We start from the raw sequence: 24,883 nt of genomic DNA, 5'->3' as shown, positions 1-24,883 counted from the left end.
TTCTAGAGCAGGCTTTCAACTAGGGTTTCAAGAAACCGTGGGGTTTCTTGATGGTTTTGAAATTTGTTAAGCATTTATTGGGTGATATGACTATACATGGTCACATCAACCTGCCCTACCCTCCCAAAATGGCCAATGATGAGCCTAAAGGGGGTGAGTAGGGGAGAGGTCCCAGATGGGCGTGTCCACAGCTATGATTCCCAACCATATTCTGCACTATTGTGTCACTTCTGGGGTTTCTCAAAACCTGAAACATATTTCAGGGGGTTCTCAATGGTAAAAAGGTTGAGAAAGGGCGACCTAGTGACAATTACTATTCATTTGTCTAAATTTCTGGGTTCAAGTAATAGAAACTGAAAATACCAATTCAGCAATTTTTAAATTCAAGAATTAAAATACCATATAAAACTTACTCAAACACGAACTCCTCTGACCACACTGGATTCTGTCCTTCTCGTACATGTGTTTTTGCTACCTGTACACTATTCAGGTAGATATTACAGTAAGGATTAGTAAAATGTTTTGCTGGAAGGGTATGGGCTTCTTCAACATGCAATATAAGGCTGCTGACCTAGAGAAAGTATACAAAATATACCTTGTTTTAGGCAGTGAGACTTCTGCTCACAGCCTGAATAGAACTGGTTCTGTCGGCAAGTGAGGTATTTATGTATACAGCCAGCACAGAAGGGCATTTAACTTCGCTTTTACAACCATTTCCGTTACTAATTACACAAAAAGAGCAAGTAGCATCTTGTTTAATTAGTAAAGATGCCAAAACAAAATACAGAATACTTTAGGGCTGATGGTCTTTTTGGTAGATATTGCAGCACTTACATATATAAGTCAGCACCTACTGAATAAACCCCAGAAACTTTCTAAATGGATGCAGAGATGGTCCAAGAAAAATCCCATCAAGGGGAGGGAAGCAAAAGTGACTCTTTTTGGTCTACAATCAGAAAGTTGCTAAGGTTTGTTTTCTATGGGTGCACATATATTTGTGAGACTGCAAAGAGTCCACAAAGTAATGTATTTACTTTCCATTTCCTCACAGAACATGTTATTTGATGTGGGCTCCTCCACCAGGCATTTGGTTGAGGTCAACCCGAATGACCGCTTCCCATGGCCCCCCCCCCCCAAATCTTCCTCCTACAACCATCACTGCAGACTCGCCCATCCCACTGGACCACCAGTATGCATGGACTGGTTCTCCCCAGTGTTCTATCATTCAGTAATGTTTCCATTGTTAATATTGTATTGTTATAAACTGAGTTACTTGTATCATTCCTGTTTGATGTAAACTGCCCTGAGACTTCAGGGAGGGTGGTATATAAATATAATATAATAAATAAATTATAAATAGAATACTTATAATCCCATACATTTCTAGTACTTTTTATTTAATTTATTATCTTAATTCATTTCATCCCTCTTTCTCCCCAACAGAGAGAGCTGGGAAGCTATTATTAGTCAACCATCTTTCAAGAACTTTTCTATTTTGATTTCTGTGCAAAGGGAGGCAAAAACATTAAACATATTTAGTCATAACCTAAACTAGAAGTATCACTGGAAAGGGTAAGACATTCCAGAATGTCACCATATGGAATGACAATCTTTCCAGCTGAAAACAAGGCTAATGGCTAATTCTGCTGAACATTTCAAAAGAAAATAGTTGTATATTCACTGCAGTCAAATCTAATTCTACCATCAAGAGAGCCAGTTTGGTGCAGTGGTTAGGAGTGTGGATTTCTAATCTGGCATGCTGGGTTCGATTCTGCGCTCCCATACATGCAATCAGCTGGGTGACCTTGGGCTCACCACGGCACTGATAAAACTGTTCTGACCGGGCAGTGATATCAGTGCTCTCTCAGCGTCACCCACCCCACAGGGTGTCTGTTGTGGGGAGAGGAATGGGAAGGCGACTGTAAGAACCAACTCTTCTTCTTCTTCAATGAAATCCTCAGATTGCAAGCTTAGCACAAACATTTCTTATCACAACAAATTTAAACAGTTCTCCTCATCAGCTTCATAACAAACATTTACCTTTAGTTTTAAAACTCACTTCCTTACAATTTCATTCTTATAAATTAGATGTGAATGTTGGGAGTATTTCAATGTCAAGAATGGCAGGACCCCTGCCTTTCTGGCTGGCACCCTGTCCTCTCCACAACCAGTAGTACTGCAATAGTCTAGGCTTGTGCCAAAGCCAGACACTGTAAATACCTGGCAAGACACTGCTGGGCTAGAATCCATTTTGGAAATCTCTTCAGCTTGTCTTTCACTACAGGTTGGCAATCATAGGTATCGTCTGCCTTGAGTTCTTAAGAGTGTAATCACCTTGTAAACATTGGCAAACGATCCATTTTGCTACATTACCACCTCTTGCTAAGCTCATTCCCCACTGCTGAATATACACGTGTCCAAGGACACGTGTGTAAGTGCGTTTCTGGTAACAGCAGTGCCTATAAAAAATTGCTTCCAATCTGAGAAAAGACCTCCCAGCATCTGACCCACTAGGAAGTAACATATAGGGAGGACAGCTTTTCCCTAAATGCTTGCATGCCCTGACTTAATTCTTAGTGAGGTGGAAGCCTCTGTCAAAGCTGAATTTCTTCACACTGCAGGCAGGAGTTAATATTTTAAAAATCCCTCTACAAAGAATATTATGGGGATATGCCCGGCTTTCTCTCTGGCACCATGTCGAGGGAATTAAAAAAAAAATGGAACAGCAATCAATCATATGAACCATCCCCTGCCCCAGTGTTCTGGTACCATACCGACACAAGTTTGCCACCTCAGTCCAAATGAGACCTGCTTTGAAATTATCTATGCATATAAATACCTCAGATAATTACTTCAAATAACTTCAGTGAAAAAGCAGAGCACTGTCTCTAATCTAGGTATCAGCAGATTTCTCCAACAGCACCTCAATTAATCCAGGGGTTTTGATGCAATGATCTTCTATAAAATCCAATGGAACTCCAAGGAACAGACCCCAAGGATTAAATGTTCTGTTATTATTATAATCCCTCCCCAAGTCCTACAGGTATTTAGATCTGCAATCTTAATAATCATGGATCCTGGGGAATACACAGTTAGATGCTCTCCAAATATGTCAAAAAACAAAAAAAGTATTTTTCAATATGGAAACAAGATTTTGAATGAATTACTATTTTTGTTGATGTTTCTGATTTATAACATCTAGGTGAGCTTTCTTGGGCTCGATAAGATAACTAACAGGACCTCAACTCCCCCCCCCCCCATGTCCCCAACCTAAATAGATTCCATTGAAAAATTAAACGTACCCCAAAGTGTGAACTCAGAGGAGTTCACTGCTCACATTTAATCTAAGAGACTAAGACTACATTGCAAAATCAAGGATTAGTACAGCACAACACAAGAATCAATTCTGGAAGACCTGAGTTCAAGTGCCCACTCCACCGTGAAGCCTGCTGTGCTGACTGAGCCAGTCACCCTCTTTGCCTTTGTTGTGTGGAAAAAAGGGAAGGGGAAAAGCCATTTATGCAACCATGAGGAAGAACAGGATTAAAATGGATGGATAGACAGAAATAAACCCTAAAAGGATTTCAAAATCATCTCTGGTTTGAACATGAGGAAATTACACTGACCATTAAGCACTTTTAAAAAGTCTCAATTTTATGTTTACCCAGTAATTGTAAATATTTCTTATTCGCTAGCACTGAGTTTTGTGGAGACATTATTCTCTTTAATAATTATTACTAGTACAGAACCTTCAGTTTCCCATCTCTTATATACCACTGCACTAAAATGTGTCTGTGATTCTGGCATACATAATATTTAATGGTAGTCCAACAGCAATGTTAGTGCAGCATCATAAGCACTAACTGCAAAACTCATGTCAGGATTCAGCCTTTAGCCAAAATCTGACTCATGTAGTTATGGAATATTTGTAGGAACTTTAAGATAGGTCGATCGACAATCAGTAGGTTCATACCTGCAAAGCCTAGAGAGCGTAGAGCTCTCTCCCCGCATAAGGAGATTAAGACCCAGGCCATGTATAGCCTTGAAGGTCAAAACCAAAAGATGAAACAGCACTGTAATTTGTAGAAAGTAAAAGAACTTCTAAGTGCACCTGATATCAGATTACACAGTATTTCTTTAATATTTTGAATTATGTGACAAATTCTGTTGTTCAGAAAAACAAACGTTTCTAAAGCTCAAGCTGGAAGAGAAAATACATTACAAGCAATACTTAGAGGCTAGTTTAATGAAAAGTAAAAATATCACTGTTTTTGAAAGAATGCATAATTCTACCTGACGTAGACGTTTGTTTGATGTTCCTGGACTAGTTTTTCGTAAATTGCAGAATGTCTGCAAAGCTTTCATCCAGTCCTAAAAACATAACAGAACCTCTTATGAACAGAATCTCCTCCAACATGCTATTACAGTATTAAATAAAATTTGACTATTTCAAGCTTATTTTATTTTGTCTTTTTCATTACCCAGTTTCCATTAGACAAACTTGTATAAGTTTTAATTCAAAAGAATCCTGAAAAGATAGGGGATAAATAAAATTTAAAATATTGTGAAGTGCTTCCATGACTATTTATTGTTCTTAATACTTAATCGACTACTAAATATAAGCTACTATAAAACTGCTACTATAAAACATTACCAGTTTACCATTCTGGCACATGTAATGAAGATGTACATGTCATATTATATAAACCCAACAGACATGAATAGTTTATGTGCCTGTATATACATGTGTCATCTTGTATCTAGAAAGCATGAAAACTTGCCCCAAGCAACAGTAATCCACTTCCCAAATGCTGGCCTTGGTATTCCTATTTGTTAGGCATGTTTTATATATATCCATGTGTAAATTAACAGAAGATATGATTAGACCGGATCTCCTTACACTGTATCAACTCTCTGCAATAATCACTATATACTAGTTCCATATTCACATCTTTTCAAATCAAATTATTTTATTAAGAATAGTTTGTGTACATTAAGTCAACTATATCTGATATTTGTCCCCAGTGCTACTATGTTGTAACCCTCAAGAATAGCTGTGCCTCTGATATTAATATGTATTGTAGAGGTAGGCTGGGAACCCACCTCAGAAGCAGATGCTTTGTCAGGTTTATGCGTCATGCCTTTATAAAAAAAGATGATGTTATGCAAAAAACATCATCAGTTAACTAACCCAGCCAGATGACAATGACCGAGGTCATCTCAGGGTATCTTAACTAAGTCTGTAGGGTACACAGAACCATATTTAAAGCTGTGATTACAGAATAATCCATTTGGCACTATTCAAACATAAATATAAAATTATGATGTATATTATGATAATAGTAGTTAGTTTGTGAAACCAAGATTCCAATCAAAGATCATCAGTTAAATTCTGGTTTCAGCATACTAGCTCAAAAACCTTGCTTGCTACCCCAGCCTGCCTTGCAACTCCAGCATGAGAGCCAGGCTTTCTGGCAGATAACACTGTGAAGACAGGGAAGTCAAAACCTGTCAGTCCAGTAAGCACCACCACTTAACTTTGCCAACTATTCAGATTAACTATCTGCTTATACCAAATTGTAATACTACAGATGCACACCCTTTAATACACATCCCTTTCAAGTGTTCAATCTCCCAAAGTCCCCCAATGGTCCTCTTGGACAGCCAAGTTCGAAACCCTTTTCTGAGGAGCAAGGTAATTGGCATTTTGTACTAATGAGGGGAGGGCCAGCTACTCAAGAAATCAGAGACTAACTGGTCAGGTGGAATTGTGAGGCTGACCTAAGCCTACACATGTCTGCTGGAAGAAGTAAGCCCACAGATACGGAAGCCCCAAGTCATAAAGTACTTCGGATTAAACCCCGAAAACAAGACTGGAAATGCAGCTACTTCAAATTGGCCTTGAATGTTCATATTTATATGCTCCTATAAGCACACAATCAGCAGCATTTTGCAGTAGTTTTCTAAACTGTTTTCAAAGTCAGCTTTCTAGTCTTAACAACAGTAGCAGAGAGTCTTACCTGTACTTGTTCTGGAGTTTCTCCTGCGAAGTAAAAGATGTAATGCTCTTCACTAAAGTGCTGAACTACTATCTGAAAACAGTTTGACCTATTTCAAGCAAAAAGAAGAGAATGATATTAGCAAATAGCAACAGAGCCTAAAAATGCTACTGCTTGAATGAATTAAAACATAAACTGTATAAATTATAACATTTATCAACAAAATAACTGTCATATTTGTGAAGTTTGAAAGCATAACATTTAAAAGTATAAATGCCTTTGTTTCCCCATCTAGCTTACTTTTTGCCAGCTGAAAGGTAATAAAAAACAAACAGCACACAATTTTTGTAGTAAAAAAGCAAGAATGTCATTTTGACCTTTTCTGAACCAGTGATGCCACTCCAGGCTGCCAATGGGTATTTGTGACAGGGTAGTTTGCCCTGTCTCTTCCTGAGTCCAGACTAGGGAATATTTTCCCCACTGGACCTCATCTGACATGGATTAGTGCCTTCACACAAGACATCCACATTCCCTTGCTGCAGGGCAACCAAGGGTCTGAGTTGGGCCAGCCCTGGGCCGGCACAGGCAACATCTGGAAATGGGAATTAGCCCCGCAACTAGATGAGCACCGGTCTGGACCTAATCCCCTTTACAGAAAGAGTCTTGGAGAGAAATAGTCATAAAAAGACAAGCAATGTGTTTGGATTCATATATAACATTCACTGCATACAATAAGGCATACTACACTTGGTCAAAATTAAACTTAATCAGTAAGCATGTTTCTGAATATATCAGAAGGGAATTTCACACACCTTCTTCAGTACAGACATTCCCTTCTTTGAAGGTTATGCCATTCACTGGGATCTGAGGTACTACACTGATCAGTCAATGTACACAATTCCACTCTAATATAAACCCATTATCTGTGTCTCGAGGATAGATTCTGTATCCAATTTTTATGCACATTCCTGATTCAATTCATGATTTCAGTCACTGTCATGAATACTGCTGCTGCTCCTAAAAGGAAGCTTACTGTGTGCATATTACTATAAAGACTGATTTATTAAAATAAACGTTAATAATGGGTACATTGCACAAACATTTATGGGCAAGTTATTTCTTGGAAAACATCTTTGGAAGTATGAAAGCTTGCAAAGAAGCTGAATGGCATATTGATATTTCAAACTGATAACACACATAAGGGACAGGAAGACATTCTATCTGTTCAATTAACCAAGGCATATGGTTGGATGAATCATATTTCTGTCTTGGAAACTATTCATGTCTCTCAGTCTAAAAATCTCTAGTATAGATGCATGCGATTCATGCCAAATGAGGAAGGCACACCTTCACTTTCTCTTCCCCCTGCTGAATAATGTCCATGCTCAAGGTTGGAAGGAGGTGACCAGACAGAACTAGGTTCAAATTCCCTGCTCACATTACTGCATCTCTGTGCTACACCCACTTCACAGCAGTACTGTGAATGAGTGCATGCAACCGTGAGCTTCTTGGGGAAAGAAAATAGATGGATAAATACAACGTACATGCATTGCCTACTGAAAGACAATTTAACTTACAGCTAGCTTCTATTTTCTAGCAGTTTAACACATGGCTTTCTCAGAAGAGAAACTGGTGAGTGGAGCATGACACTTTCAACAATAAGCAAGACAGAGACTGAAGTGATGATTTAGGAGTCAAAACCTATAAAGCTTCTACACAAAATAAAAAATAGCCAGTTGTATAATTTACGTATAGTGGGTGAGTGTGTTTTGACACAACATATTTAAGAATGTATTAATGGTTCTATATAATGTGTTTTAAACACACAGTTTTCAATTTCAGTCAATTTAAAGAGTAAATTTTCCAATACCACAGGGTTTTCCCCTAAAAACTTCCCAAAATGTAGCAGCAAATGTATCCTTAGCGGCACTGTCCGCTGGACACACAAGGGAACACAGACAGCATCTTGCAGTAACAACACTGCTGTGAAGGGCAACAAATGGTTTGGGGAAAGGATTCTTCAAAGGGGGAAGCCAGCATTACCTTTGAAGAAAGGGGCATACGTTGAAAAAGTATGTTATGTACGCCAGGGGTAGTCAAACTGTGGCCCTCGCTGGCAGGGGCTCCTGGGAATTGTAGTCCATGGACATCTGGAGGGCCGCAGTTTGACTACCCCTGATGTACGCGATGATGTAACATGCCTCAGATTCTTTTGAAGCTTTGTACTTAGAAATAATACTTAATACCTTACCTTCCAAAAAGACTCTCATGAACACCATACACAGAACACACACTAAGATCTATTAATCCTTTGGGTTTTGTGGCTCGCTTTTCACTTTCAAAATAAATAAGCTGGGCATCATTGCCCTCTAAAATAAAGTACAAATTCTTCCACCTCTTTCCTTTGCCTGAAAGCAAACAAACATTCAATGAGGATTAGAAAAAATGTTTCATTCTCCTGACTGTCTCAACTCTGATTCATAGGACTCTGGCCCTTTTTTTAATACTTGGGTTAGATAATGACAACCTTTTCTGTGTGCACAAGGGCGGGCCATTTTTGCTGACTACCCTCCCCTCATGGCAGAGTGAACCTCCAGATCTTCCCCCCTGTTCCTGGACTGGCATATAATGATGCATTATGGGTAGCAGCAGGAAGGAGCTATATAGGAAGTGGTACTCTTGAAGGCAGAAATGCTTTTATTTTTTTTATATAATTATTTTTCCAAAAAGATAGAAATAACATAGATACATATAATAAACATTAGTGAAGCAATTGTTTAGAATCTAAGCATATTAGAACCCGCTCCTTTCCCTTTTGGTTTACTTTTTTAGATAGTTCAGATAAGGACCCCATTGTTCCTGGAAAGCTTCTTTTGATTTTCCATTAACCATTAATGTCAATTTAGCCATCTAGGCGAGATCTGCCAATTTGCTCAGCCAGTCTTCTATTGACGGTAGCTCGTGCGTTTTCCATTTTCTAGCCAGCACTAAGGAAGAAATGCTTTTACTGATGGAAATTTTAGGCAGGACTAACCTTTTAATTTAAACTCTATGTCTGAATAGTCTCAAAACAGTTGAATATAAGCAACTAATCTAAGCATAATGTGATGTGCTTTATTCCCTATGGGTTAGATCAGTGATTCTCAAGCTTGGGGTCGGGACCCCTTTGGGGGTCGAATGACTCATTCACAGGGGTCGTGGCAGAGTGAGCAGCTTGGCCAGGGAGGGCACCGCCACTGTTGCCGCTCCTTCTGCAGCCACCACAGAACACCCTTGCAGGGTAGATTGAGGTAGAGTATTAGTCTGTCTAGAGCAGCAGAAAAGAGCAAGATTGGCGTGGTGGGACAAAAGGCAGAAAAGCAATTTATATACAATAATGAACAATGGATCTTCACCCCATTGGTCAGTTTTGGTTTAATTTCTGTGAAAGAACACTTGCATTAATGTATGGCTGGGGAGTCACCACAACATGAGGAACTGTATTAAAGGGTTGTTACATTAGGAAGATTGAGAACCAATGGGTTAGATCCTATAGAGCAGCAGTCCCCAACTCCTGGTCCGTGGACCGGTACCAGTCCGTAGATCAGTTGGTACCGGGCTGCGGCTCCTCCTCGTTCTCCTTCCTGGCTGCTGCCTCGGGGGCTGCCCTGCCACTCTGCCGCCGGCTCACCCTTGGTGCTCTCCGGCGGCCACCATGGCTGGGGCTCCCCTTCGGCATGGCATTACGCAGGGAAATCAGGGGCACTGTCGGGAAAGCAAGCAGAATAGGGGTTCAGGTGGTGGCGACGTCCCTCGGCAAAAGACTACCCCCCACCCCCGGGCCTCAGTAAAATTGTCAAGTGTTGACCGGTTCCCAGTGATAAAAAGGTTGCTATAGAGTCATGAACTGAATGAGTTTGCAAATCAAGTTTTTTTCAATCCTCTTTCCCCCATTTTATATTACTCTGAAAAGTTTCTGAGGATTTGGGGATCCTTAGATACAAAACAGGATACAAAACAAGGGACTGCAGCCAAAAGGGGAAACCCACAGAAACTGCCTTGCAACTTGCAAATGGTGGTGGAAGTTCCCACAGATGTTCCCTTCTGGCGTCATTACCCCTCCAATGTCATAACCCAGGTTATTCCCAAAGGAGCTGCCAAGGAAAGAAACAAAAACTCAATTGACATTTATATGGATTCTTTTTTCTCATCTCTTTAATTGGGGCACCAACAGGTAAGTTTCAACGCACCTAGCCAGGAGGATGTCGTTTACGTCCCTCTGGAAGGACTTTTTGAAAGAGAGGAGAACTTGTCATTACAATATTCCAACTTGCAGTACGTCGTATGTATATTTATTATCAGGATATAATGGAAATATGGCTTTATTCCTCCTGTTGGATTCTAAACGGTGAACTCAACAGCAGATCTAACAGAAAAACTTGCAAGAAGCAAGCACTGAGTACAATCAGGTTTCAAACTTGGATCAACCATATGATAGCAGAATCAGGAGGTTTGAGAGGGAACGCCATCCAAAGCTCTGGGAATGCCTTAATATATTCTTTGAACTTTTGCAATAATGATACTTTGGAAGTATTAAGTATAAGTCTAACATCAGCTCCACACTGCACTAATAAAAAGAAAAACTGAAGAAAGGTGGACTGCAGAAGAAGTTGGCATGTTTTGTGTTTTACAGGTCCAGCTGATTAACATACATAGAGTTTGAAAGGATGCAGAGCCTTTGAGGTTGCGGGAATCCAGTTATTTTTAACATAAAGCTCTGACCTACACTTACTTTTCTTAAGAAGGTATCCTTTTTTAACAATATTTTTATAGAATGCATCCTTTGTTTTACGACGGATTGTATTGTAGATTTCTTTCCCATCCACTGTGTCATTGAGCACTTGTCCTTGATGCTGTAAAGGAAAAACATAACCATCCATTTTAATATTTGAAATAGCAGATGAATTTTTCAATTGAACTAGAACACCAAAAACACAAAGAACATTTCCTAACAACCTATGACTGTTTTGTATTGCTATACTACAATTGTTACAGTTTAGAGATCCTGGTAGAACATGAAAAAAATGAAAATGCAGAGATAATTAGAATTTGGATGATCTGACATATCTGTCAGTGCTACAGCAGTTCTCCCATTACAACCAGCATTTTTAGCTTCTTCTCTCCTCCACTTCCCAGCTGTTACTGATATCATATTAGAAGTTGAATTTAAATGGGACTGAACTGTTTGGAAAAGGTAATAAAATCAAGAGGTATAAATAATAAATAGGTATAAGTGTCACAAGAAGTGAAATAATATTCTGTACAGTGTCTCACCTGCATTGGGACAGGGTCTTTAAGATAGTAACCTTCAACAATTTGTTCTTTTCTATAGTGCTCAATGATGTCAGCAATGCTGTTTTAAAAACACAAGCAAAACAAGAAAGTATGAATAAACTAATGCCATTTTACTACACTTGAACACAAAATAGGTCATCTTCACATATATTTGGTTTCACATGTATTTCATTTGTGCTGCACAGTGAAGTTAGGAACTTCTTCTCATGCAAGACTACTCCTTCACTAACCTGACAAGCACCATTCTTCAGAGGAACATGCTCCATAGGAAAGGACCACCCCCACTACACAAGGGGTGCAGCAAACAAGGCTTAAGTTCTCATTAATTTATTTGGGAATATGTTAATACAGAAACCAAAATATTTGTTTTGGACTGTGCTGAAAGCAAAGCAGAAACCAAAGTGGAAAAGACAATCTAATTTTTACAAAAATATGACTTTAGTGATCCAAAACTTAGTACCATATCAACATAGATGAGACTCCAAGAGTAATAAAGTAATAAAGACAATTCAAGCTCAGAATATGCAAATATTCAAAAGTGTTGGAAAGGCACCAAGTTTCCTTGGGTTTAAGGGCAAAAACATCTCTAACATTCCAACAATGCTGAAAATTGTGATTTTATTAAAAATAAATTTCTAAGTTTCTCTGTAACTAAGGAAGAGGAATGAGAGTCACGTTAACATGCAAAGCAATTTATTTCTAGAAAACTGCAAACACGGATTAATAAGACTACATGGTAAAATCACAAAGGTATCATGTTAAATTAAGTATACTATTGGTAGAGATACTTTTCAAAGAAAACTCCATTCTAATTACCACACCTGAAGGACACAGAATTGGAAGATTCACAGAGGAAGCCTAGCATCTCACACATTTTGCTTGTTTTTTACATCTTACTGAAACATGCTTGAACAACATTACAGTGAAAAGGCCAATCTAGAAATAAATGAAATGTATGCTGGACATAAATGGATTCTGGTCATAGACAGGTACCTATGATTAAACTTTTGGATCAAGTTACACTTTTCAAAAATGTGTTACCTTTAATACTTAAAATAATGGATTATTTTAGCAAAGAAAAGGGTTAGTTCTGTAGACCAATAAATGCCAACTCAATATCTATTCAGAGGTTTATCATTACATTCACTAGATATGAGCTCTGTTCATTTCACAAATTGTATTCTACAGAGAGAACATAACGCACTTGATATTGCAAAAGTCACACTAAAAGCAGTTGAGGATCTGGGAAAAGCTTTCTGATTTCAAAATCTTTGGTCAGATTCATGGATACATTTTCTACATTGGCCTTCTCTTAATAATCAATATGGTTACAGTTGAGCAAATGGAGAAAGCTGAAAATTTTGGATGTTTGTTTGCAAGCACCATTCATCATGATTAAAGAGTGTTCTGCCAATTCATAGTTATCTTAAGAATGTCAATTGACAATATCTTAACCAAAGTTCCGTTTTGCCTAGAGCTACTTGCAATCAAACTACCACATCAAGGTTATAAATATTTGTGAAGAATAATTGTTACAAAAATAAATGAAAATCTCTAAACAACTTTCATACCTCAATGACAAATACAGAAAAACTAGAAAAATAAGTAAAAAATAATTTGGGATTTCCAAAAATATCATATTAGTATTTATACCTAAACTTTTTCAAAAACATCAAATTGTGGGGGGCCTAATAGACCTGACTCTCCCCTTCAAAAACAGATTTTGTTGCACGCCCCTTAGTAAACTGATTTGAAGAAGAAGAAGAAGAAGAGTTGGTTCTTATATGCCGCTTTTCCCTACCCGAAGGAGGCTCAAAGCGGCTTACAGTCGCCTTCCCATTCCTCTCCCCACAACAGACACCCTGTGGGGTGGGTGAGGCTGAGAGAGCCCTGATATCACTGCCCGGTCAGAACAGTTTTATCAGTGCCGTGACGAGCCCAAGGTCACCCAGCTGGTTGCATGTGGGGGAGCGCAGAATTGAACCCGGCGCAGAATTGATCTTGCAAAGTTTTGACTGACTCTTAACAATCCTCACCAACACCCCTACCTTGTCACCGTACATTCCTCATACTCAACAAATATATTTAGAGCTAATTATAAGTATGGGTACAGCTAATCAATAACTAAATGGAATAATTCTCAATAAGCTCTCATGCTGAAATTGTATTTCTGCCTAAGACACATGTTATTAAGTTAACATTAAGCTGTTTTTCAAATTATTTTTTCTGCAACTGTGGCTTAATTGGCTACATTAAAGCAAGGGGTTTCCATGCTGAAAATATATCTGAAAAAATCTTATTGGTATTTTTTGGCAATATTTCAGTATCCCAAAAGTATCTGACTTTTCTCATGAAAACAAAAACAACAAATCCAGAGAAAATCCCAGATATATTTGGGAATTACCAGTACATTCAAATACAGCAATAGGTAGGAACAGATTGCTTCTGTCTCTCAGCTGTTTGGTAGGCTTCTGTAGTTCCTTTAAACTTTAAAGAAGCTGCAGAAGGCAGTCCCTGCTGGCTCAGTCTGGTGCTAGCTGGCTTCTTCTGCAGCCTGGTATAAACTGGGCTGCAAGAAAAGTCAGCCCACAATCAGCCTTGGCTAGGGCTAGCTCTTCTCGCAGCTTAGTTTAAACCAAGCCGGAAAAAAGGATCAGCTAGGGCAGAGAAAGGTGAGAGCTCCACGCTAGCTGAATTACAGCTAGCTTGTCTTGCAGATGTTTAAACCAAGCTGCAAGAGAAGTTAGTCAAGGACCGGCTGAGGCAGCAGGAGCTAAGAGGTCTGTGCTGCCCTGGCTAGGGTAGGCTCCTCTTGCAGCTTGATTTAAACTGAGCTGCGAGAAGTCAGCCAAGCTTCCCTCTGCTTCGATTTAGCAGAGCTAAGGGAGAGCAGACCCCATAGGTATGGCTTCTCATATGCAAATCCACCCTCCCCATATTTTTTTACTTCTTGGGTCTACTGGACTCAGAAAGAATCTGAGATTTCTGAAAAATACTGTTTCCAAATACCGCAACAGTATTGGGTTCTGGGATGTTTCGGGAAATACAGCTTTCTTCAGTTCAATTATATCCAAACAAAAAAAACAAAAAAAAAAAGGGAGGGAGGGAGGAATTGTACATCCCTATTTAGAACTCAATGCTTGATTACTACAGTATGTTTTAAAGATAAAGCTTTAATAGAAATTTTTTAAAAAATATATTCTTGCCATTTGTATCCTAAGAACTCATTGCCCTGTGTAATATCATAATTTGATTTCTCCTTAACTCTTCTTTCTTTTTTCCCTCTTATTTTCAATGTATTTTACTTTAATTATGAAGTGTTCAATATTTTAAAAACTTTGAACAGTTTATCATGACTAATAACAAAATTTTAAATATTTTTCCAGTAAGAAACAATAATATGTGAAATGGCAAATAAACCCCCAAATTAATTAAGTTACATTTTGAATCTTCTTGCTCCCATTGACCATTTACACACTGGAGGTTTCATGCCGGGCTGCAGGCTGGTGTTTTAGTCATGGCAGGTTGCGCAACCTCTTCCTGCACCCACATGGGGGAGCATTTGGCCCAGTGCACCTCATCTGCCACCAATCTGTGCTCCTGCACGGGAGGTGGGGCAGTGAAGTTCCCAGTGCATAAACGGTCATTCAGAGTCAAGCAAAGTTATACATTCTGCCAAAAATGGTTAGAATTAATAATTTAATGGTCTCCTCGGGAAGAATGAGAATGGAGAAGAAAATTTTTTCAGCTGTAATACCTAAACTATCATGACTGTAAAGTTATATTTGAATGTGTCAGTCCAAATTAACTATTAAGCACACCTTTAGGTTCAGTCATAAGTTATTATATCTATCAACTAGATATAGTAATTCAAAATGGCCCTAACACTAAGAACATAGAGATTGTTCACTTTTAATTCCTCTCTCACTTTGTAAAATTATATAAATCCAACCCAATGTAATAGGATTTCTTTTGCAGTATCAATAACAAAACTTGTCAAGGTTGTCAAATGGGAGGCTTCTATTGCCATACCCCTAATAAACTAGACAGCTAGAGAATGGGCAAAAGACAATTTACCTTCGAAAAGGCTGAAACTGCTGCTAGCTGGATTTTCAATGAGGATGTCTGGGGGCCAGAGAGAATTAATGAAGAAGGTATTCAAGCAGCTTGTACTGGGATAAGAAAAAGTATCCAACTGTTTAGCCTCATACCATCTTCCACTTGAAGTTCCTATGACAGTCCAATGAACTTTTCAGCTAGGAGAACGTGACACTTTCTCAGCCACACCAGCTGCAGGATCTCTAACCACTCAGAAGCCAAGCTGGAAGCGAGAGAAATTCTCGGTTGGGATGGATAAAAATTCCCTGGTTCTGGACAATCAGGTATGACAAATTCCATCATCTGCTGGTTAAGCAACAGCTATCGTCTTTGGAAGAGGGAGCTATACTCAGCACTACTAAGAAGAGGTGGTTGAACACATTATGCTATAGATTATCATGTCCTGTAGTTAGCACTTGAAAATAAGATGCATTTAAATATAGGCATATACCAGTACATGCCTCATCTTAAGATTCCCTCTTACATCTCACATTAAGAACTAGGCTATTAACAAATTTACTATATCATAAAACAAAAAAGAAAAATTAGCTACTTTTTGGAAATATAGGGGTATTTTTTCCTAGTAAAGGACTCCTAGCAGGCCACTCCTTCTTTACAGTTTATCCATACAGGAATCATAAAGAACATGCAGTGTTATTCATTTTATTGATCCAACTCCAATTTCACCAGATCCAAACATGCCGAATACTGAACATCCTGAATTCATGACTAAGAATAATTTGCTTTTCATTGGTTTAATACACCAAAAAGAAAAAAACAGTTAGGATTTTATACCAAACCAACAACAAATATTGGTACATACAACATCACTTAGCTTGCAGAAAGTTAAGACTAGTTTACAACTTACCTGTTATAGTACCGGCCCCCCATCATAAACTGGTTGTTTGGTGTTGGACATATTTTAAAACGTTGTATGTTTTCACTTGTTCGAAAGTAGAGAGAGTAATCTCCAGGTGTATTATCAGAAGGTCTCACAAGAAAACTTGACACCTGACCAACTGATTGGGAAAAAAAAAAGCACTTAGCTCATCATCAATAATTTGTTTTCTTGGAGTCAATATAATAGCTTAATTGATCTCAGCCGGAATTTGGCATGCACACAAGGAAATCCAGTTACTTGTAAAAATTCATTTCCCACATTATTATATGTCCCTATAAAGACAGACGTGAGCCACTGTTATCTTTTCTCTGAGTGTTATAACCACTAACTGTTTCTTCTTTCTTGACATTCTGAATTATAGGAATCTTTTCTAAAAGAACATAAGTCAAGGTTAAGTGATTCATGAAATGAACTCTCACATGTTGACAACTATAGTGTAACATTGAAGCTATACCTTTACCAAACCACTGCATTTTACAGTAGACCATCTACAATGGTATTACATCTATATTTACGTTTGTACACGGCATTTACTAAAAATATATTGTGAGAATTCCACTAATTCTTCTGCAACCTTTTAATGCAGTCAAATGAAAAGAAATGAAGCCATATATACAGTACATTCTAAGCTCAGTACCTGTCATTAGTAAGCTGTAAGCCTCTTGTTTGGAAATCTTCCCGTGGAACCATCTTAAAGAATTGGATAAATTAGGCAATATTAGAAATATATTCCAGTCTATTTGAATGTAGTACTCTATTACCTAATAACGACTCAAATGATTTTATAGCTCTAGTTTTGAATTTGGCCCAGACTGTGATCAAAAACTGCACACAATGCCAGGTATGGATAGAAGGGATACTAATATTGGAATACTAATTTGCAGAAAATCTCAATGGTTAAAAAAATGTTTTTTTTAAAGAATCAAAACAAGAGAAGTGTCTACTTCTCTATCACTGAACATCACAACCCCCCCCAAAAAAAGGAAAGCCATGATGTTATGATATCACAATCAACACCACAGCCAAGCATTTGAAAATTATTTCTTTATTATTCAGAAAGTGTTAATGGCACCTTCCAGGGAACCTGCCAAAGCCAGTTTATGACACAAAAAATGACAACATTAATCTCAGCAAGAGACAATGCAGCACAGCAGTTGCAGAATGAGTAGGGGAGGTGGTGATAATGGCAGGTAGGGGAAGGGGACAGCAGAAATGGCAGGAGGCAGGAGGATGGAGAAGAGGTGGAGGAGGCATTTTGTTGGCAAACGGGAAAAATGCCCCAACATTTTGCAGATTCCCAGTTATTTATTTAAGTTCAAGTTATCAGAGAAGTCTCACTCAGAAATATTTTAAAATATCTATATCATAAGCTATGTGCATTGGGTAGTAATTATTTTCTGCCATTCTGACAAGATCTGCTAGGTAGATTTCAAAGGCTGAAGTTATTTTTCATATCAACTATCTCTGAAATCCCTTTCAATACACTGGCAACTTGTTCATTACATTTTCTTATATGTTTGGGAAACACTTCAATATTGCAGATATATCCCTCATACAGCTCAATTTTTACACAGCTAATATATCCTATTCTTATCTTCACAGGATTGGCTTTCCAGACCTTCTATTATCCTCACAGTTTTCTAATTTGTCCATATTATTCTTGCAACTATCATGGTCTGAACTTAACAAAACAATCCAGAAAGTCTCCCAGCATGAATTGTCAGCCTTTCTCAACATTTTAACTGCTGAGGAACTAAATACATTCTTCGGGCTTTGAGAAACATCAGAAGTGGTGCAATCATGCAGAATATGATTGGGAAGTATAGCTGCATACACGCCTACCCATGGCCCCTCATTGGCAACTTGGGGTGTGTGGTCATATCACCCAATAAATGATCACAAATTTAAATTATATATATATAGTACCCAGCTTGCTGGGGGGTAAACGGTAATGACTGGGGAAGGCACTGGCAAACCACCCCGTATTGAGTCTGCCATGAAAACGCTAGAGGGCGTCACCCCAACGGTCAGACATGACTCGGTGCTTGCACAGGGGATACCTTTACCTTTACCTTATATAATTAGAAGAGGACAAGAAGAGTTGGTTCTTATATGCCGCTTTTCTCAAAGCAGCTTACAGTCACCTTCCCTTTCCTCTCTCCACAACAGATACCCTGTGAGGTGGGTGAGGCTGAGAGAGCCCTGATATTACTGCTCAGTCAGAACAATTTTTATCAGTGCCATGGTGAGCCCAAGGTCACCCAGCTGGCTGCATGTGGGGGAGTACAGAATCGAACCCAACATGCCAGATTATAAGTCCGCACTCTTAGCCACTACACCAAACTGGCTCTCTCCCACCAATTCAAGGAATCTTCCCACGGCTGTTAAGAAACCCTAGGGTTTCATGAAACCCTGGTTGAAAGAGTCTGAATTATGTATTAGTTAGCAAGCAGGGGACCCACAAGGATTTCCTCACATATTGCTTCTTTCCTTTTGCCAAAAGCCCTCAAAGCATCACCCTTTCTTGCTTCCTTTTCTTTTTCCATCCACCAGAGATCCTTATCATTCTTTGGTGGATACCCAGTCTTGCTTTCCTTCTCTCCCCTGGCAGCTGGGGAAATTCTCGTTAAATTGCCAAGTGTCAACTGCCCAGCTGTATGATGCCAATTGTCAGGCCCAGTTGAACCGTGGGCTGGTCACAAGAACTTGTGAGGGGCATTTCATTGTCCCATCGCCAACACTATTTCCTCTTTCTCTCACTGTTCTCTGTCCTCTTTTTCATCCAGACCATCTTCCACTTAATTTATTGTTTTTTAACTTCATTTATACCCTGTCTTTCTCCACAATGGAGACTAGCTTACATCATTCTCCCTCCGCCTTATCCTTCCTGTGAGATAGGTTAGCCTGAGCGTGTGTGACTGGCCCAAGGTCTCCCAGTGAGATTATGTATTTGGACCTGGGTCCCCCAGATTCTAGCCTGAAACTCTTAACATCACATTAGCTCTCAAGTGGTGGCTCCTATTGAATACTAGAGAGCAGCTGGGGCCAGAAAGTCATGAAAGTTGCATAGTAGCAAGTTTCAGACTCTTCTGCAAAGCTGGAGCTTTTCTAAGGTGTGTGGAAAGACCTATCTTGTCCATTCATGGCCCCAACCTATAAATGTAAGTATCTACAGGTGGAGTCATGTTGTGAATTAGATATATTAACTGTTCTGTTTGTTACCATAATGATGCTATCCTTTTATGACTCGGCAATTTTGTGGTCCATGTCATATGTGGCCCTGAGCCTCCGGGGAGGGCGGTATATAAATATAATAAATAAATATTTAATAAGGCTATCAAAATTCCTCTAGTATTATGCTCACAATGCACAGTACTCTCTGGAATTCTCTTTGGATATTAAGGTCTGTCATAGATTTACAGCACAAAAGCTTTCATTTTTTACTACTTATTGTACTTATCTGCCTTTCTCTTCGGTCTCAAAACTTACATCTTTCCTTCATGTGGATCTTCTTCACGACCCTAATGAAAACATACCACACACTTTAAAAATAAAGCAAAGCAACACAATAAATAATTTTCTAAAATTCACATAATACTTTATTAATTCTGCAATTTGAACTGCTTTAACATTTGATATTATAGTTCTACTTATCTCAACTCTATTCTATCTAAGTGCCCAGGAAGGTTCTATATTTCTCTCTTCCTTTCAGATAGCTAATGTGTTAATTCTGTCCTAAAACTCTATCCATAAGAAAGCAAATATTCCAAACTTTTAATTTTGGTTGTTAGGTTTAAATGGCTGCAAGCCACACTGCAGTTTCACTCCCCCCTTCAAGGGAGACGGAAGCAAAACCCGTGGGTTAAATGGCTGTTGGCCATTTAAATGTAAAAGTCAACTGGTTGTGAGCCATTAAACTCCCCGATTTCACTTTCCCTCCTACAAGGGGGTAAGGAAGCGAAGCTGATAGGTAAAATGGCTGTCAGCCATTTAAACTCCTTAGTTTTGCTCCTTCCCCATCAAAGGGGGGAACAAAACTGAGAAGTTAAATGGCTGCAAGCATCCAGAGTGAGAGAATGGGAAACCTTGGTTTTCCTTTTTCGCAGTATTCTGCCTCTTCCTAAACAGTAAAATTAGCTGTTCCATCCCCCCTCCCCTTTTTGTGCTTGAACGTTTATGCCTGGGGGGAAAGAAATGTTAAAGAAACCCACAATCATTATATATATTATGTATATGTGTGTGTGTGCGCGCGCGTGCAAAAGAGCGTGTTTTTTTTTAAAACTGAGTTTTCAAATATGGATTGCATAAAGTACCTCCTTACGCCCCCCACAGAGCACTCTGCTCTTTTGGTATGAAGCTGCTGATGGTCCCAGGACCTTGGGAAGTCTGCTTGGCCTTGACTAGGGCCAGGGCTTTTTCTGTCCTGGCCCCTACATGGCGGAATGAGCTCCCTGAATAGCAGTGGGCCCTGTCGGAGCTCTCTGATTTCTGCAGGGCCTGCAAAACACCGCTCTTCCACCAGGTGTTTGTCTGAGGCCAGGTTGTATGGTTGAGTTTTTAGAGTTTAAGAGTTTTAATGGGGGATTGTTTTAAATGGTTGATTATGTTTGTATTGGATGTATATTCTACAAGATTGTAAACCGCTGCAAGCCATTTCTCTGAGAACGGTGGTTATATAAATCCAAACATACATACATACATATATATATATATATAAATGTGACTTACCACTTCCTCCACTAAGTCTTCTACTATAAGCCCTTGTTCATCTGTACGTAGGTTTGTAACCCACATCCATCCATCTTCTAATTCATTATGGACAATAAACATGTCTCCTTTAAGGAAGCTATAGGCAATAAAAGTTATGACAATTCCAGTTAAACCAATAGTTTGGCAGACTAAATTAATCAAACATTTTTACATAACTTTGGACATCAAATGCACACTGCTGAGCCAAAATAATATTCCAAAAATACCTTACCGGTATTTTGTGGTTATCATTTAAGACAGTGGTCCCCAACCTTTCTCAGGCTGGGGACCCACAGGGCATCGGGCCACGCCCATGCGGACTGCGCCCGCTCATCGGGCCATGCCCCCCACGGGCCGCGCCCGCACGGGGAAGTTTTTTACTGCGGGGGGGGCGGGGAGAGGGAGCCGCGGCCCAGCCCGCAGGTTGGGGACCACTGATTTAAGAGAGAAAAAACAGCTTTTTTGCATCCTACTTTTTACTACCCAAAGGAGTCTCAAAGCAGGTTTCAATTGCTTACCTGTCCTTGTTCCACAACAGACACCCTATGAGGTAGGTAGAGAGATCTGAAGGAACTGTTCTCTGAGAACAGCTCTAGCAGGACTATGAGTAGCCCAGGATCACCCAGTTGACTGCATGTGGAGGAATGGAGAATCAAACCCAGCTCTCCAGATTAGAGGCTGCCACTCTTAACCACTACACCAAACTAAGCTGGCTCTCACAATTACAAATCAGGAAATCTGATCAACTGCTAATATAGCACCACCCAAATAAAAGCTGATTTTTTTTGCCTTTTATTCAGGGATATTCAGTTATACCAAAGATCATCTGGGGTAGCAGGAGCTGAGAACCCCCTCATCTGGGACTGGCTCCTCTTGAAGTTTAAACAAAGCTGCAAGAAGAATGAGCTCCTGTGACCCCCAACTCATCCTCTCTTGCAGTTCAGTTTAAACAGTACCACAGTCCTCCCAACATCTAGCCCACCACACACAGGTGGAGACATCCAGCCCACCACACACAGATCCTGGGGCCAGCTTCAACTTTAGCAAAATTAAAACCGTGCTGCAAGAGAAGCTGAGTCAGCCTCAGCCCCAGGCTGGCTTTTTACAACTAGCATTTTTGTCTTGGGTCTATTGGACATGAAAAAAATCTAGCTTTCTGAAAATCTCAGCATTGGGATCTAGGAATAATTTAAAAAATTGTAGTTCAATAGACACCAGGTGAAAGATACTGACTTTTTTGAACACCCCCACTTCTGACAGTTACAAAGGATAACTAAAGAAAAGATCTTCTAGACCGAGCGAGGCAAGCAAGTAAGTTCCCCCCACCCCCACCCCCACCCCCAAAAACACTAGTAAACATTGAGGGAAGCAGTTGAGGAACTTCTATAGTTAATACAAATGTCTCTTGCATTTACTTCAACCATAAGTACAATGGTCTGATTCAGCTGAGAGTAGCACACAATTTAAAATATCTCAATGTAATCTTGTACATTCCTGGCAAATAGATGGGGAAGAAATGGAGATAGTGACAGATTTTATTTTCCTGGGCTTCAAGATCACTGCAGATGGGGACTGCAGCAAAGAAATTAAAAGTCGCTTGCTCCTGGGGAGGAAAGCTATGGCAAATCTAGACAGCATCCTAAAAAGCAGAGACATCACCCTGCCAACAAAAGTGCGTTTAGTCAAGGCTATGGTATTCCCAGTTGCAATGTATGGCTGCGAAAGTTGGACCATAAGGAAGGCTGAGCATCAAAGAATTGAGGCTTTTGAACTCTGGTGCTGGAGAAGACTCTTGCGAGTCCCTTGGACTGCAAGGCGAACAAACCGGTCAGTCCTAGAGGAGATCAACCCTGACTGCTCTTAAAAGGCCAGATCTTGAAGATGAAACTCAAATACTTTGGCCACCTCATGAGAAGGAAGGAGTCCCTGGAGAAGAGCCTAATGCTGGGAGCGATCGAGGGCAAAAGAAGAAGGGGACGACAGAGAATGAAGTGGCTGGATGGAGTCACTGAAGCAGTAGGTGCAAACTTAAATGGACTCCGGGGAATGGTAGAGGACAGGAAGGCCTGGAGGATCATTGTCCATGGGGTCGCGATGGGTCGGACACGACTTCGCACATAACAACAACAAATCTTGTACATATTTTCTTAGAAGTAAATCCCAGGGCATTTGGATCTGACTTCCATGCAAATTTGAGTATAACTACTAGCTTCAATTTTAAAGTCAGCTTTGTATGATTAGTTTTTCCAGTTAGACGTACTAGGCTAGTTCAGTCTATGCACTCCTTACAGTAAGATAAGCACTTTGAAAAGATAGATTCTTGGTCAAAGTAATTGTCCCAAATACACTGCTCTCTAGATTGTTTCATCTGATCTACACCTCAGCAAAAAAAGGAAAAAGGATCCAGCTAGATAAAACAAATCCAGCATTTACTCCAGAAGTTGCTAGAGATCATTTTAATTATTCCCATAGCACCTTAAAAGCTAACAAATTAACTGAAGTATTACATGAAATGTATGAAGTGTTAACCTCATGAAGCAGAAAAAACAAACACACATACACAAAATGTATATATTACATCTATCTAGTTTCTCCATCCATTCAGAATTTTATGGATTTCTGTTATGGGCCAGTCAGTTTCTACTCTATGCTGCTTTTGACACACCTTTTGACACCAGTAACCAGAGCTGCTGGAATTCATGTCCTTATGCAGTTAGCCCATTTTTGAAATTAAGAAGAATAAATTGATAGCACTAACATTATTCCAGCAACATCATATACAAGCAACTGGTGGAGTAAAGAGTTGGAAAGGCTGCATGGAAAATGGAATAGCTACATTGTAGTCAGCTAACAGCTTGTCAATATTTTGAAAAATATTTAACACGGGAAGGAGGATCAAATAGAAGCCATCTCATAAAACAAATCTACATCTTCAGTATTATATATAATCTCAGAGGCTTTACCAAAATAATCTTCTGCCCCCCCCCCCATGACAACTCTCAAAATTCTGCACCCCAGGGGGATATTCAGTTCCTAGATCAAGCCCATTTGGGGTGTCCTTTTTCTGTTAATTTACAAATTCAGGTTTTTCTGCAGACTGAGGACCCCCCCCCCCCCGCCATCCCCTCAACCTGTCTGTGAATTGCTGGGTTTTTCTGATTTCACGGGCAGTCACTTATTATTAGATATGGTGATGACAAAAAATGAACAGGGTAGATGATCAGTGTTTCTACTAGCAGTGGATCCTTCCACCAGTACAAGGCTTCATGTACTGGAGCAAGGCCCTTTACCAGTGAACTCAGTTTCACAGAAATGAATTGGCCTTAATAATTTTCATTTAATAGTAAGCTGTAGAGGATATTTTGCTATGCTAAATATTATTTACATTATATCAGCTACCTGGTCATTCTTTTCTTGTAATCTTTAATCTTGTTATGTCCCTCACAGGGCACTTTGCTCTGCAGGTCTGAATCTGTTGGTGGTTCCCAGGCCCCAGGAAGTATGTCTGGCCTCAACCAGGGCCTTTTCAGTCCGGGCCCTGACCTGGTAGAATGATCACCCAGAAGAGCTGAGAGCCTCATTGGAGCTATCATGGTTCCACAAGGCCTGTATGACGGAACTCTTCCACTGGGCAGTTGGTTGAGGACAGGCTAGGAAGATCTGGGTCCCTCTTCTAGTGTCCCCAGGATACCCATCCATCTAGACAGATGGCCTCTTCCAAGGCTGGTGGGCGACTTGGGGGCAAATACATGGGATTATGCTATTAGTATCTTGTTCTGTTTTATTGTAAATCACCTTGAGC

General features: G+C 39.6%; 1 protein-coding gene across 1 annotated transcript in view; it reads right to left on the bottom strand.

The window, feature by feature from the left end:
• Positions 1 to 24,883, bottom strand: part of RASA1 (RAS p21 protein activator 1) — a 64,669-nt gene that overhangs the window by 16,875 nt on the left and 22,911 nt on the right. The window contains exons 5-14 of the mRNA XM_077347551.1: positions 21,061 to 21,178; positions 19,822 to 19,853; positions 16,970 to 17,022; positions 16,300 to 16,450; positions 11,313 to 11,391; positions 10,771 to 10,891; positions 8,251 to 8,407; positions 6,021 to 6,108; positions 4,294 to 4,371; positions 414 to 571 (exon numbers count right to left, since the gene is read on the bottom strand). Coding sequence (XP_077203666.1) covers positions 414 to 571; positions 4,294 to 4,371; positions 6,021 to 6,108; positions 8,251 to 8,407; positions 10,771 to 10,891; positions 11,313 to 11,391; positions 16,300 to 16,450; positions 16,970 to 17,022; positions 19,822 to 19,853; positions 21,061 to 21,178 — 1,035 coding nt within the window. The remainder of the gene's footprint in view (positions 1 to 413; positions 572 to 4,293; positions 4,372 to 6,020; positions 6,109 to 8,250; positions 8,408 to 10,770; positions 10,892 to 11,312; positions 11,392 to 16,299; positions 16,451 to 16,969; positions 17,023 to 19,821; positions 19,854 to 21,060; positions 21,179 to 24,883) is intronic.

The sequence above is a fragment of the Paroedura picta genome, chromosome 7, assembly GCF_049243985.1.
Source record: "Paroedura picta isolate Pp20150507F chromosome 7, Ppicta_v3.0, whole genome shotgun sequence".
Lineage (NCBI taxonomy): Eukaryota > Metazoa > Chordata > Lepidosauria > Squamata > Gekkonidae > Paroedura > Paroedura picta.
Note: the sequence above shows the minus strand (reverse complement) of the source record. Positions and strands in the feature narration are given on the sequence as shown.